At 37.1% G+C, this 14,892-nt stretch overlaps 1 protein-coding gene across 1 annotated transcript; it reads left to right on the plus strand.

Annotated features, from left to right (window-relative positions):
* Positions 1–770: 770 nt before the first annotated feature.
* On the plus strand, positions 771–13,735 carry LOC133305128 (probable aminotransferase TAT2). The gene is made up of 7 exons (XM_061505263.1): positions 771–1,033; positions 10,030–10,369; positions 11,736–11,954; positions 12,384–12,443; positions 12,711–12,866; positions 12,969–13,062; positions 13,599–13,735. Exons 1-7 carry the CDS (start codon positions 771–773, stop codon positions 13,733–13,735), a joined length of 1,269 nt encoding a protein of 422 aa, XP_061361247.1.
* The last annotated feature ends 1,157 nt before the right edge of the window (positions 13,736–14,892 follow it).

Genomic DNA, 14,892 nt, shown 5'->3' on the forward strand with positions numbered 1-14,892 from the left:
TAAGTCTAGCCTGAACTGTATTTAAAAAATAAAAGTCTTGGCCTAGGCCTATTAGGCTGTTTAAGCCTATTAAATATTCAACAATTAAAAGAATAACTAAAATAATATTATTTTATTATTTAAAATTATTAAAATAATAATTTTATTTATTATATTTTAAATAAATTATATGATAGGCCGACCTGTAAGCTTATAGGCCTGATATATATAAAAAAACTTATGACCTGTTTTTTAAATAGATTTTTTTAAAAACCGAAGTCTATTCTATTTTACTATTTATAATAGGTTAAGTCTGACTTAATACAGGTTAGGCCGTAGGCCCCTGTAGTTCGGCCTAACCCATTTACACCCCTACTCTCACGGTACAAGTAAAAGGGGAAAAATAAAAAGTGATCAATGTTCAATGATGCGAGAAAGGTGGTTTAAAAGGATAACGTGGAGGGAAGTGAATGGACACAAGAAACACACCCCTCCAGCAAATGGGCTATCAGCACTTCAGCAGGGCCCATAATCGCAACATATCATCAGCGACTGGGCCTAAACATAAAATTTCAATTCATGACAAATATACCTACCTACATATGCATACATTACATACATATGAAGAGGTGCGATGGTTCGCAAATGAAGAGGTGCGATGGTCCAAACTATTAATTAAGGAAATGAGAACAACCTCATGGCTCTATATATAAAAAGCATTAACATGCCATAGTGAGACACCAAGGTCCCAAAAACTAAGCCTGAGAGGTTACAGAGACTTCAAGCTAGAAATGGAAGGTGGTGGTGTCGCTGCGAACAATGAATCGAAAACAGTGTCCAACATCACCATTAAGGGTATGCTTAGCCTTCTTATGGAAAGTATTGATGAGAATCATGATGGTGGCAAGAGAGTTATTTGTTTGGGTATAGGTGATCCAACTTTAACGACATGCTTCCACACCACCAACATTGCTGAAGAAGCTGTCATTGATGCAATTCAGTCACACAAGTTTCATGGCTATGCTCCCCCTGTCGGTCTTCTTCAGGCTAGAAAGTAATGTTTCCCTGCGGGTTTTTGAATTTCAATTTCTTGTCCTTCACATTGTTTTTGTTCTGTGTGTATTTAGGTATGTTTTCTCAACATAGTTGTTAATATGCTCATGTTAGTTGTGTATTCTTTTAATTATATTATTCTTATATTATTTTCTTTTTCTTCTTTTTCTCTTTAAGGGTTTGTCCTTTAAATAACATAAAATTGTATTATTTTAAGTGAGAAAAAGAGATACACAATAAAAATCATAAAAAAGAAAGTAAGAGATTTTTTTTTCTAATTTAAATTTTAAATAAAAACTATCACTTAATGTCATATTGTAATTGTTGATTTAATTTTGATTCAATAAGCATAAAAGTAATTATAAGATAAAAATAGATTATAAATATAACATCACTCAAGAGGAACTTGTTGGGAACTCGGTTCTCTCAAACTCGGCTAAGCAGCCTTTTCACGGAAGTCAATCAACAAGATCTTGGATTTCGGATCTCTGCAATTACTTCGGCCTGAACTAGGTCGGGCAGCGCTGCGAAAAATCAAAAACGCAAACAGGAGAGTGAGAAGGAGAACACAAACAGTTTTAACGTGGGAAAACCTTCTCCATTGAAGAAGTAAAAATTCACGGGACCTAGTCCAGATCAAACGTCCACTATGAAAATAATGGATACAGAGAATCAAAATACATCAATGTGGTGGTTAATACAACCTCTCCAACAATGGTGATAATCAAACTACCCTAGAGATGTTTCACTCAAACTCTCTCTAGAGATCTCTCAAATACAAAGCTTAAAGCTTTGCTCACAAATCTCTCAAATAATTTTCTCTCAAATCTATTCTTTAACCTCACCTCCACCCACAACTAATGAATATATATAGAGGAGGTGAGATCTAGGGTTTAAGGTTTAGGGTTTTTGGGAAACCCCTCAATGGGCTTGGGCTTAGCATTGAAGGAGGAAGCCCAACAAATCTCCCCCTCCGACTTCAATGTGTTGGCTTCAGCATCAACCCGGCTCCTTCACAGCAGTCTTCAAATTTCCTTGTTGGGACCGGCTTTGTCATCATGTCGGTCCAATTTTGGTCAGAGTGCACTTTGACGAGTTCGAGCTCTCCACCTTCCACCACATCCAGGATCCAGTGATACCTCAGATCAATATGCTTAGTGCGGGAGTGACAGGTCGAATTCTTCGCAAGATGGATTGCGCTTTGATTGTCACAACCCAGCTCGTACTTGTCTTGATCATGGCCGAGTTCCATGAGAAACTTTGTCATCCACAACATCTCTTTGCTTGCCTCAGTCGCGGCAATGTACTCAGCCTCGGTTTTTGATAGTGCAACACACTTCTGAATTCTTGATTGCCAAGAGACAGCTAATCCGACAAATCTCATCATGTATCTCGTCGTCGACTTCCTCGAGTCGGAATCTCCCCCTAAATCAGAATCCGAGTAGCCTTGTAACTCGGTTGTGCCTTCTCCAAATCGGAGACATAAGTTGGTCGTACCTCGGAGGTACTTGAAGATCCACTGCACTGCTTTCTAGTGCTCTTTGCCGGGGTTCGATAGATATCGGCTTACCATTCCAACAGCATATGCCAAGTCGGGTCTAGTGCAAATCATTGTATACATCAAGCTTCTGACAACGGATTGATATGGGATCTTTAGCATCTCGTCTTTGTCTTCATCAGAACTCGGACATTGCTTCTGGTTCAGCTTTATGTGTCCGGCTAAGGGGGTGCTCACTGGTTTGGCTTTGTCCATGCTGAATCTCTTTAGAATCTTCTCAATATACTTCTCTTTACATAGTCACAATAACTTCTTTTGTCTATCTCGGATAATCTTGATTCCGAGAATCTGCTTTGCAGGGCCGAGGTCCTTCATTGCGAAGGACGAGCTCAATGCCTTCTTCAGGGCAGCTATCCTCGATTTGTCTTTCCCTATACTATAATAAGCATGTCGTCAACATATAACAACAAAATCAAAAACTCTTCGACCTCATACCTCTTCACAAATACACAGTGGTCGGCTTCTGTCTTCTCAAACTTGTGATCAGTCATGAATGATTCAAACTTCTTGTACGACTGCCGAGGTGCTTGCTTCAAGCCATAGAGGCTCTTCTTCAACCGACATACCAAGTCTTCTTTTTCTGAAGCTCGAAACCCCTCAGGTTGCTCCATATATATCTCTCTTTTAAATTACCGTGAAGAAATACCTTCTTCACGTCCATTTGTTCTACCTCGAGGTCCATCAAAGCCGCCATGGCTAACACGGTTCGGACCGAGGTCATTTTTACCACACGAGAAAAGATCTCCTCAAAGTCTACTCCTTTCTTCTGATTGCAGCCTTTCACTACAATCCGGGCTTTGTATCTCGGCTTCTTCCCGTTCTCTTCGTTCTTAATCTTGTAGACCCGTTTATTTTCCAGAGTTCGTCTTCCTTCTGGCAACTCATTCAGCTCATAAGTCTGATTCTCGTGCAGAGACTTCATCTCGTCTTGCATTGCCTTTTCCCATTCTTCTTTTTCTGAGCTCGTCACGGCCTCATCATAACTCTGAGGCTCATCGTCTTCAACAACGACGATGTATTCATCAGATGGGTATCTTGTAGAGGATCTTCTTTCTCGAATTGGATATCTCGATTGTTTTTCAGCTTGAGAACCCGGTTCATCATTCTCATCCCGGATCTCATCATCATCTTGGACCTCAGTATCTTGGTCATCATCAGCTTGTTACTATCCATCATTTTCTTCATTCTCTTGATTTTCTCCCCCTACTTTAGCTCGGACAGGAGGGATGGGTTCTTCACGTCTAACAGTAACTTGGACTTTGGGCTTCGAGATGTCATGAATGGTCTCATCTTCATGAAAGACTGTATCTCGACTTCTCACTATCTTCTTATTGATTGGATCCCAAAGTCGGAACCCAAACTCACATCTCTGCGAACCAAGATAAATGTATTTTTTAGTCTTAGCATCAAGTTTAGCCCTTTCATCTTTAGGGATATGCACGAAAGCTCGGCATCCAAACACCTTCAGTTGATTATAGGCCACTTTCTGACTTGTCCAGACTTCTTCTGGAATTTCTCCTTCAAGTGGCCGTGATGGTGAGAGGTTGATCAAGTCAACAACAGTTCTGACGGCTTCTCACCATAATGATTTTGGCAATCCGGCATTGGATAACATACTTCATACCTTCTCTTCAATAGTCCTGTTTGTAACACCCCGTATATATCCGGCAATGTTATCATACTATCGTATTAAGTAGCGCTTAATAAAAATGCGGAATGTCTTTTTCTTTTCAATTATGATGTCATTATCATTACCAACTTGCTTATTAATCAATTAATAAAACAACGTCTGTATGTAATTGCAATAAAACAGCTAACTGAACATACCTCATAACATAGATAATAAATGTGTGGCTCTAGTCACGGAACTACAACAACGTAGACCGGACCATCTAACAGTTTATACAACTCCAATCTAAGGTACTAACATAATGTGTCATGGACAATCCCCATGCTCACTCAAATAAGGCAACACGCCCAACATCAGTCTCAACAACAACGTAAACATAAATAACGGAAAACATAAACAGCATCCATAACCAGTTATGGCAGCAAACAGCATAATATCATCAACTAAGCTCTGGCCTCTTGCCGCTAGAGGCATCAGTCACCAAACTACCGGAACCTGAAATAAGCATTCCCCAAACGTGGGGTGAGATATCTAAACAAGAAATCTCAGTAAGACAAGGGGTCCTCAAGGATCTTCCACCCCAAGCTCACTTACATGTGCAATATAAGTTTAAAAGCAGATATCATCATCAGTTCTAAAGTAGTGCAATGCAGCAGATAATCATGTCATGTGTGTCAATTCTATTCTACTGGCCAGAGAAATGCAGGATTTACATACGCCAAATACCCACATTAGTGCAAGACGCTACTTGCATTCACCCCGGATCACCATATCGTATGACGCTACATACTCAGGCTTACCGTCAAGATGAAACAACACATGCATATTAAAAGCCATTACACATAAAGCTCAACAACATTTCAAATATTCAAAGCATGTAACACAGCATGCATACAACCACACCCCTATGGGACATGGTGGAACCACAATATGGCTAAACCGAGGACACGAAAGCTTACCTTGCAAGCTAACACCCAAGGCCAAGAGTCCACAGCTCAAAGTCCAAACACAGCAGATTCACAATCTGTTATGGACCAAAACTATATCAATAATAATGCGACACAAGCATATAAATTAAAGACAACGCCTTTCCTTACGTTTTACATCTTAAGGCTCCATACCAAGCCATAAATCCTTAATCACAATGATTCTAACTTAGTTCATTAATTACAGAAGTTCCACGTCATCAATCTAGGGTCCACAAACCCCCAATAGCCTACTGTACACACATCACAACTACTGTTCTTCGAAATCCCAGAATATCCGGATATTCCTCGGGACCATATCCGGATATTACATATCCGGATATCTCACTGGAAATATCCGGATATCCAAATCCCATATCCGGATATTACATATCTGGATATTCATCGGGCAGATATCCGGATATTTCACGATAGAATGCAGAAACTGCATTTCGTAAAGATATCCATCAAGGCTGGGTTTTTACCGATTTTAAGCACCAAACATGCATTTCTAGGTGTGTTCAACATTACCCAACAACAAGTTATCATCTTTCAGCCTTTAGATGCATCAAGCTTTCATTTTTTAAGCATGGAACTCAAGTTCAAAGGTTGGTACACATACCCCAGCTCAAAACAGAAGAAGAGGTTGCTCTTTGGAGCTCACAATCAGCCCCTCAAGACTGACTCAACAAGGTGCACGAAAATGGATCAACAAGCTTGGACCTTTCAACACAAAGAAAGCTTCTTGGACCTCACAATGTCAAAACAAAGGCTCCCACAAACAACCAATCCAAGTCAGCCTCAAAACCTCACACACAACAGCTAGCTCTTAGAAATGGAGTCCCAAAGCTAGCTCTCACCCTCACCAAGTGTTTCCCAAGTGAAAGTGTGAAGAAAATCAAGAAAGGAAGTGTCTTGGACCCAAAATGGAGAAGAAACCCCAAGGAACAGCCAAGCTGACCAGCCACCCTCACACACTCACGTTCAAATCTGTTTTCTAGGGCATTGTGCCCTTAGAAATGGGTATTTATAGTCACTTACCCGATTAACACATAGTATTAACTTTAATTACTACGCTTAGCATTTTAATCCCAAACTTTGAAATCTGAAACTACACATTTTTCCAAGAATTATCATATTTTTCTTATAATTTTCTGAGCACTTTTCCGGTAGGCGCTTTTCCAAGCCAGTACCGGTTTCTAGCACCAGTTCTCATTATTCGGACTTGAAACTCGTTTTACAAGTCCTACATATTATTCTAGTAATTATCATGCACTTATTATATTTTTCTGGGATACTTTTTTGGTACTCATTTATACCGACTAGCAGAACCGGTATCTGCACTTTTCTTCCGAAAAGCGACTTTCAGCATTATTACCCACTTACTATAATTATTAAAGCCGCATAATAATTATTAGGGTCAATTATGGAATCATTTCCTATTTTCTCATAATTTATTAATTAAATTCCTTAATTAACGGTGCGGGTTCTTACACTGTTCATCCTCTCAGCAAGTCCATTCAACTGTGGAGTCTCGGGGGGCGTCTTCTCAAATCGAATCCCGGTCGCTCTGCAATATGCATCAAATGGGCTGCAATACTCACCACCATTGTCAGATCAGACCACCTTCAATTTCTTGCCAGTCTCCCTTTCAACCATTGCATGGAATTCTTTAAAGGATTGGAGTACCTGGTCTTTAAACTTCAACAAATATACCTACACTTTGCGGGAATGATCATCAATGAATGAAACAAAATACTGAGCTCCTCCAAGAGATCTCTTCGACACGGAACAAATATCAGTATGGACGAGGTCAAGAATATACTTGCGTCTTCTGGGTTGATCTGGTCTCACAAATGAAACTCGGTGCTGCTTTCCAGCTAGACAGTGCGTGCAACTCTCCAACGATTGGCCTTTCAACCCAGTCAGTAATCCTTTATTGTTCAGGATCTGCTGGAGCCCTTTCTCGCTCATGTGGCCGAGGCGTTTGTGCCATAGCTCCAAGCTAGGTCCATCTCGGATAGAATTGGCTTCTCCGCCATTGATCTTTCCTTGCATCACGTACAAGGAGCCTTTCTTCTTACCTCAGGCAACAACCAAGTTTCCCTTGGCCAGCTTCCATCTAACACTACCAAAGTAGTTCACTAACCCGGCATCGTCAAGCTTGCCTACTGAGATTATATTCAATCGCATGTCAGGAACATGCCTTACATATTTTAACACAAGTCGGCATCCGACATCTGTGGTTAGGGTTACATCACTGACACTAACAATCTTGCTGGTCACTTGATTTCCCATCTTCACGACTCCAAAATCACCACCTCGGTAAGAGGAGAAAAAATCTTTGTGTGGAGTAACGTGGAAGGAGGCACCAGAGTCAACAATCCAGGTGCAATCATCATATGCAACATTCAAATAATTATCCTCACCAAGTAGGAATATCTCAGCATCCGGGTTGGCAGCCACCGTAGTTGTGCTCTTGTCTTCTCTCTTCTTGGGAATAATCTGATCCGGCTTCACAGAGCCGTTCTTCTCGTCATTCTGCAGGGTCCAACAGTCTGGCTTCTTATGACCTGTCTTTCCACAGTAGAAGCACTTCAACTCATATTTTGGCTTTGATCGGCGTCTGGACTTTCCTCTTCTATCACGATCTCGACCCCGGCTCTTGCTTCTACACCGGGAGTCGGATTTCCCTCTGTTCTCAGCAACATTGGCCTCAGACGTGCTCGAAACTCCTCGTTCTCTTCTCCTGGCTTCTTCATTCAGGAGACTATATGTTACGACATCCATCTTCAATTTTTCATCTGGAGTCGAATTACTCAAAGTCACCACCAGAGTATCCCAGCTTTCTGGCAGCGAGCTCAATAGCAGCAAAGCCTGCATCTCATCATCAATTTTCATCTCAGCTTTTGACAACTGATTCACAATATCTTTGTAGGTGTTGAGGTGTTCAATCATGCTCATGTCATCATCCTTGTATTCTAACTTCACAAGTCGGCGAACCAGGTGTGCTTTGTTCCTGGGAGTCTTCTTCTGAATCATGGACTCCAGCTTCGTCCACAACTCATACGCGTTCGTGAACTTGGACACGTGCTCAAAGAGGCTTTTGTCTATGTATTTTCCGATTGTAGCTACCGCCTTACGACTCTGATTCTCCCACTCCTTATCGGTCTTGCCTGCCGGTCTCTCATCAAGGATAATGGGATCATGTAAATCTTTGCAGTAGAGATGATCTTCCATCATCGGTCTCCAATAGGTGAAATTGTCTGCGGTCAGCTTGAACATATCTCCATTATGGGTTATACCACTGGTCTCCATCTCGTCTCCCTTAGAACCCGTCGAACTTGGGCTCTGATACAACTGTTGGGAACTCGGTTCCCTCAAGCTCGGCTAAGCAGCCTTTTCGCGGAAGTCAATCAACAAGATCCTGGATCTCGGATCTCGGCAATTACCTTGGCCTGAACTTCACCAAGTCTGGCAGCGTAGCGGAAAATCAAAAACGCAAACAGGAGAGTGAGAAGGAGAACACAAACAGTTTTAACGTGGGAAAACCTTCTCCATTGAAGAAGTAGAAATCCACGGGACCTAGTCCAGATCAAACGTCCACTATGAAAATAATGGATACAGAGAATCAAAATACACCAATGTGGTGGTTAACACAACCTCTCCAACAATGGTGATAATCAAACTACCCTAGAGATGTTTCGCTCAAACTCTCTCTAGAGATTTCTCAAATACAAAGCTTAAAGCTTTGCTCACAAATCTCTCAAATAATTTTCTCTCAAATCTATTCTCTAACCTCGCCTCCACCCACAACTAATGAATATATATAGAGGAGGTGAGATCTAGGATTTAAGGTTTAGGATTCTTGAGAAATCCCTCGATAGGCTTGGGCATAACATTGAAGGAGGAAGTCCAACAGAACTTATATTGTTAAAAATTGTTAAAAATATGATATTAAAATACATATATGTATTCATCCAGTAACTTAAATTTTTGAAATAATTGATTTATAACACGATAAATCTAATAGCTTGAATTTATGAATAATTGATTTATGATATCGTATTACAACTTTTATGATCAATTAGTTTAGAGTTCCATCATTGTCACGCAAATTTTTCTAGATGTCCCATTATTAAGAGTATTGCGATCACTTAAAAGTAGAACTTCAGATTAAATTAAAATTTCGTTTACAACTATTCAATAAATATATAAAATGTGATTTGTTTTTTATCATTCCAACTATGAATTATAATTCTCCGTCACCTTGATTGTCTAGGTCAAATCTCGTAAAAATTTAATCAAATAATTTTTACTTTCATATTTTTCAAAAGTATGTTTTAATTAATCTTTTTTTTTGGAGAATATGTTTTATTAATTAATCTTGAAGCACATTAATGATGTACTAAAAGAATTGAATTGATGCCGTATTTTATAAATATGATGTAAATAATATAAATTTTTAATCCAACAATAGATTTTGAGATAAAATTAGGAGATTATATATCTCATGTTAGATGAGATAAAAATATTTTATACAATACACAAAAAAATGAATGAGAAGCACTAAGAAAAAGAGAGAAGAAAAAAAAAAAATTCTATTCACTTTATATGTGTACATGACAAAATTGTTCCACGCAAAATGAAAAACTTATTTTCTATAAAATTATCTAGCAAAAAGTTATTTGACCAAAAAGAAACATGGAAGTATCGAACTAGCATATACTTGTTTCTTGACCAAAAAGAAACATCATAAGTACTTGTTTTAGATTTTGTTCATGGTTATTGTCCCTCTTTTCTTGTATCTAATGTCACTTAAGTTACTTTCATGTTGGTGACAGTGCAATCGCTGAATATCTGTCTCGAGACCTCCCTTATCAGTTATCATCGGATGATGTTTTTATCACATGTGGAGGCACACAAGCCATTGATGTTTCAGTGGCAATGCTTGCTCGCCCCGGTGCAAACATCTTGCTTCCAAGACCTGGCTTCCCAATCTATGAACTTTCTGCTGCATTTAGAGAAGTTGAAGTGAGGCATTATGATTTGCTACCAGAGAAAGGTTGGGAGGTTGATCTAGATGCTGTTGAAGCTCTTGCTAATCAGAACACAGTTGCATTGGTCATTATTAACCCTGGCAATCCTTGTGGAAATGTATACAGTTACCATCATTTGGAGAAGGTTAGTTGCATAAGATACATGGCCCCATACCAAATAACTTTAGGTGGTGTTTGGTTGGAAGCTTTTCAACGGATATCTATCTTTCTCAAGTATGACTTTTAGAAACACCATGTTTGTTTCAACGTTTTTCACCAAAAATCCATCTATCCAATTTGTCTGGATTTATGAGAAACATAGATATCCGCACAGTTTAGAAACCCAATTTGAAGGTGGGATTTTTCGAAAAACCGGTTATCTGGCTTTTAATGCACTGTTGATTTCATAAAGTTACCTAATTTTCCCAGTAAAGTTTTTTCTCACCAAACAACTTTTTTTTACATTTTTCTACCTATCTCACTTTATCTATCTTTCCAATCATTTCTCTATCTATCTTATTTCCCTACTATTCCAAAAAATTTCCCTGAACCAAACGGCCCCTTAGAGATAGAATAGGCCGATTTATCATTTTGTCCATATTTTAAAATATTTACTACTTTGTTCTCGGTTTTAAATTATAGAGTAAATATTATTTTTGGTCCTCAACAAATCTTACGATGCCCGCTTTAATCCCTAGCAAATAAAAAGGATATGCGTGGTCCTTAAGAAATTCAAAGTGGACCCATTTTAGTCCTTTTGAGGGATTAATGTGGGTCTATTTTGAATTTGTGAGGAACCACGATTTCAACTAAATGGGTTCATTTTGAATTTCTTAGGACCACAAATAGCCTTTTTATTTATTAGTAACTAAAGCAGGTATCGTGAAATTTGTTGAGAACCAAAAATAATATTTACTTAAAATTATATAAGAACTTGTCCCTTTTTTTAAATTATATATCAAACTGTCCTGATTTGACTAAAGTTTAATCAAATCATTGTTTTTAATAAGTTATTTACTTGATTAAATATCAGTCAAATTTTGATCAAATAGAGATAAATTGTTAAATTTTTTAAAAATGGGATAGATCGGTATGTGATTTGGAAAGGGGAAAAATGATAAAAAAAATTTAGAGTAAATATCATTCTCGGTCTTCAACAAATTTTATGATGCTTGCTTTAGTCCCTAGAAAATAAAATGGCTATTCATGATCCGAAAAAATTCAAAGTGGACCCATTTTAGTCCGTTTGGGGGACTAATATAGATCTATTTTGAATTTGTGAGGGAACACGATTTCAACTAAATGGGTCCATTTTGAATTTCTTAGGGATCACGAATAGCCTTTTTATTTGTTAGGGATTAATGCGGGATCGTAAGATTTGCTGAGGACCAAAAAAGATATTTACTCAAAATTTCAAAAGAGTGGTAAAATGATCAATAGCCGATAGAATATGTTTCTAAAATTTGACAGCTTTAACAGGGGTTACAAATTTTTTTGTATGTTGGACTTAGATAGCAAAAACAGCAAAAAGGCTTGGAACAATTGTGATTGCTGATGAAGTTTATGGTCACCTTACATTTGGGGCCAATCCTTTTGTGCCAACGGGAGTTTTTGGCTCTATTGTTCCTGTTCTCACTCTCGGGGCCCTGTCTAAGAGATGGATAGTTCCTGGATGGAGGCTTGGTTGGTTTGTGACAAATGATCCATGTGGCACTTTTAGAAAACCCAAGGTACTTCCTTGAATAATATTTTTATATTTTTATAACTTTACTCTTACATCATTGATCACATGGTACTTGAGTAATCACACTGCAATTAGATTAGTCAATCTGAGAATTAAGAACCTTGAGTGATCATATAAATGCTCTGTTATTTATGAACTTTTATGCTAAAAATGGGAATCAACCTTTCTTCAGTATCTTTGCAGGTGGTTCCCAATATAGCTATGTATATATTGCTTTATTTGTGTCTATGTATCTTTATTTCTTCTTTCTTTGCTTCATTCTTTTGTACTATATATTCTATATTGATGTTCCCTAATTGACTGGATTCAACTGTTAGTACTTTTAATATATAAACATTTCTAAATTCTAAATGGTTCTTCATTATATTCAATCACCTTCTTATGTGATGTTAAAAAACATATGTTGCTTATGCAGGTAGTTGAACGCATTGAAAAGTATTTTAATCTATTGGGAGGTCCAGCCACCTTCATCCAGGTTTTTAAAATTTTCTCTTTGCAAGCTTTTTATTTTTTTTCAAGCAAAGAAATGGAAGCAACTTAATTTTACTTAAAGCTTGATACAGTATTCATTTTGAAATATTTTTCATATGCTACTGCTAGTTCAATGTCAAATCCAAATTTTTTTTATGCAGATATATGATAGAACTTCATCCAATACTCTTGCTGTCAAAATTTTCTTTCATGTCATGAATTCATCTTTTCTTTATTTCTTCTATCTGATTAATCATTTCTGGTCTTACAGGCAGCTGTGCCTCACATAATTTTGCAAACTGATGAGGTTTTTTACAAGAAAATCAATGAGAATTTGAGGCATGCCTCAAATATATGTTTTAAGGGGATAAAGGATATTCCATGCATTGTTTGCCCTTACAAACCAGAAGGGTCCATGGCTATGATGGTGAGGATACACCACAATTTGACATTCTTTGAGAACAGAATAGATGTCATTTATAAAGATATATTATTTTATTTTTTTAAAATCTTCTTGCATGAAATGCAGGTAAAACTAAACCTTTCACTTCTGGAAGATATTAGCGATGATATTGATTTTTGTTTCAAGCTTGCTAAGGAGGAATCTGTTATCATTATTCCAGGTACAATTGCCCAAATCATGCTTTAGTTTGATATTTTGTGCAATTTTTTTAAGACCAATTTCATTTGTACAAGGAAAATATTTTTTTTGTTAGTCTTCGTTGCTTATAAAGGGTGAGCATTGTAGCAGCGGTGAGATTATTCTTGTGACTGAAAGGTTATAAGTTTAACTTAAGAAAAATATAAGGGTAAATTTTACCCTCACTTCTATGCCCAAAAGTGGGGAAGTTTTGTGCACTAGACTTTATCCTTTGCACTTGTTGGACTCATTTTGAGTATAACCAATTTCATAATCAGTTTCATTTTTATCACGAAATTGTATGTTACATTTATTGGAACACCTTAGATAACAATTTCAATGATTTGTTTAAACGAAAATAAGCTGCAAATTTAAAATAATTAAATCATATAGTAGATTAAAATAAATTCAATTGATAAATGATTTAGTCTGCTATTGACTGCTGGCTTTGGTTTTAGCATGACTCACAAATTTGTTGAATTTTTTTAAGAAACAAAACAAAAATTCTTTAATCTGCAGGAACTGCAGTGGGGCTAAAAGATTGGCTTCGTATTATTTTTGCTGCTGACCAATCTGCTCTTGAAGAGGGTATGAAACGGATAAAATATTTTTGTCAAAGGCATGCCAGAAAATGGTCAAAAGACTACGAAATCTAAAAATAAAATGGCTATTAATAATTCTTTGCATTCATGTGTCGGCCATTTACACTGCTTTTGCAAAAGCAGTCATCTTATCTCAACTACTCCATTAGAATTACATATTCTTGGAATGGTTTCAATAAATTGTGGTTCTCTATATTTTTCTCTTTTATTGTTAGCTGGATACCTTTGGTTTGTGGAAACACACGCAAGGAATGAGAACAATTTTTACTTGTTCACTTAGCATGTAAATTTACCCTTTGCCTATTTCTTCTATTATTAAAATTTCTATTTATCCTTCGTTTGGATGAGGAAAGAAAATTAAAGGGAAGAAAAAGAGAAGAAAGAAAGTGGAAACAAAGAAATGAGAGTTGTATAAAAGTGATATAAAAATAAAGGGAAAAGTTCATAAATTCCCCTATAATTTACTCTTTTATTACTTATACCCCTGTGCTATTTTTCTTATCATTTATCCCATCTGATTTTTTTTCAATTAAGTTAACACCGGTAGTAATTTAACTAACTTGTCCATTTTATCCCTATTTTATCACTTAAGCACGACAGGGACAGGATTTTCCAAAATTAATTGTATCTTTCCCAACATATGTGCATATATCCTTCCTATCTACGAAGCTGACAAAAGAAGGCTTGTTTTTCTTACCTTCTACTTGAAATGTACCTCCATTCCCCAAATCCCTTTCAGCACTGATACTCCCATCATCTCATACCTGCTATTGGGGTATGCAACAGATCAAAATATCCCTTCTTTCCTAACTTCACGAACAAAGTAAATAAAAATATCACAAGAAATCTGAAACTTAGATCCTCATTGATTGGTTTGAAGTGACCTAGCAGCTGCACATTATAACACCTCACATATTTGAAAATGCATTATTAATGATTAAATTGTGGATTAGAGGATTTAATTAGTAAAAAACCTAAATTTGAGGTAAAAATTCGTTCGAATGGCAAAATGGTAATTTGATAGTTATTCTAACCATAAAATTATGAAATGATGTAATCAGACATTATTTGGTGAAAATAATGTGGGATTTGGATTCAGAACGAAATTTGGAGTGTATAGGTAATTTTTGAAAAAATTGATGATTAGTGATTTTTACCGGATGAAATATCGTAGTATAATTTTACCAGGAAACTCAAATGAGATTATTGTC

The sequence above is a fragment of the Gastrolobium bilobum genome, unplaced genomic scaffold (assembly GCF_033153095.1).
Source record: "Gastrolobium bilobum isolate Gb01-03AN ecotype WA unplaced genomic scaffold, APGP_CSIRO_Gbil_v1 utg6234, whole genome shotgun sequence".
NCBI lineage: Eukaryota > Viridiplantae > Streptophyta > Magnoliopsida > Fabales > Fabaceae > Gastrolobium > Gastrolobium bilobum.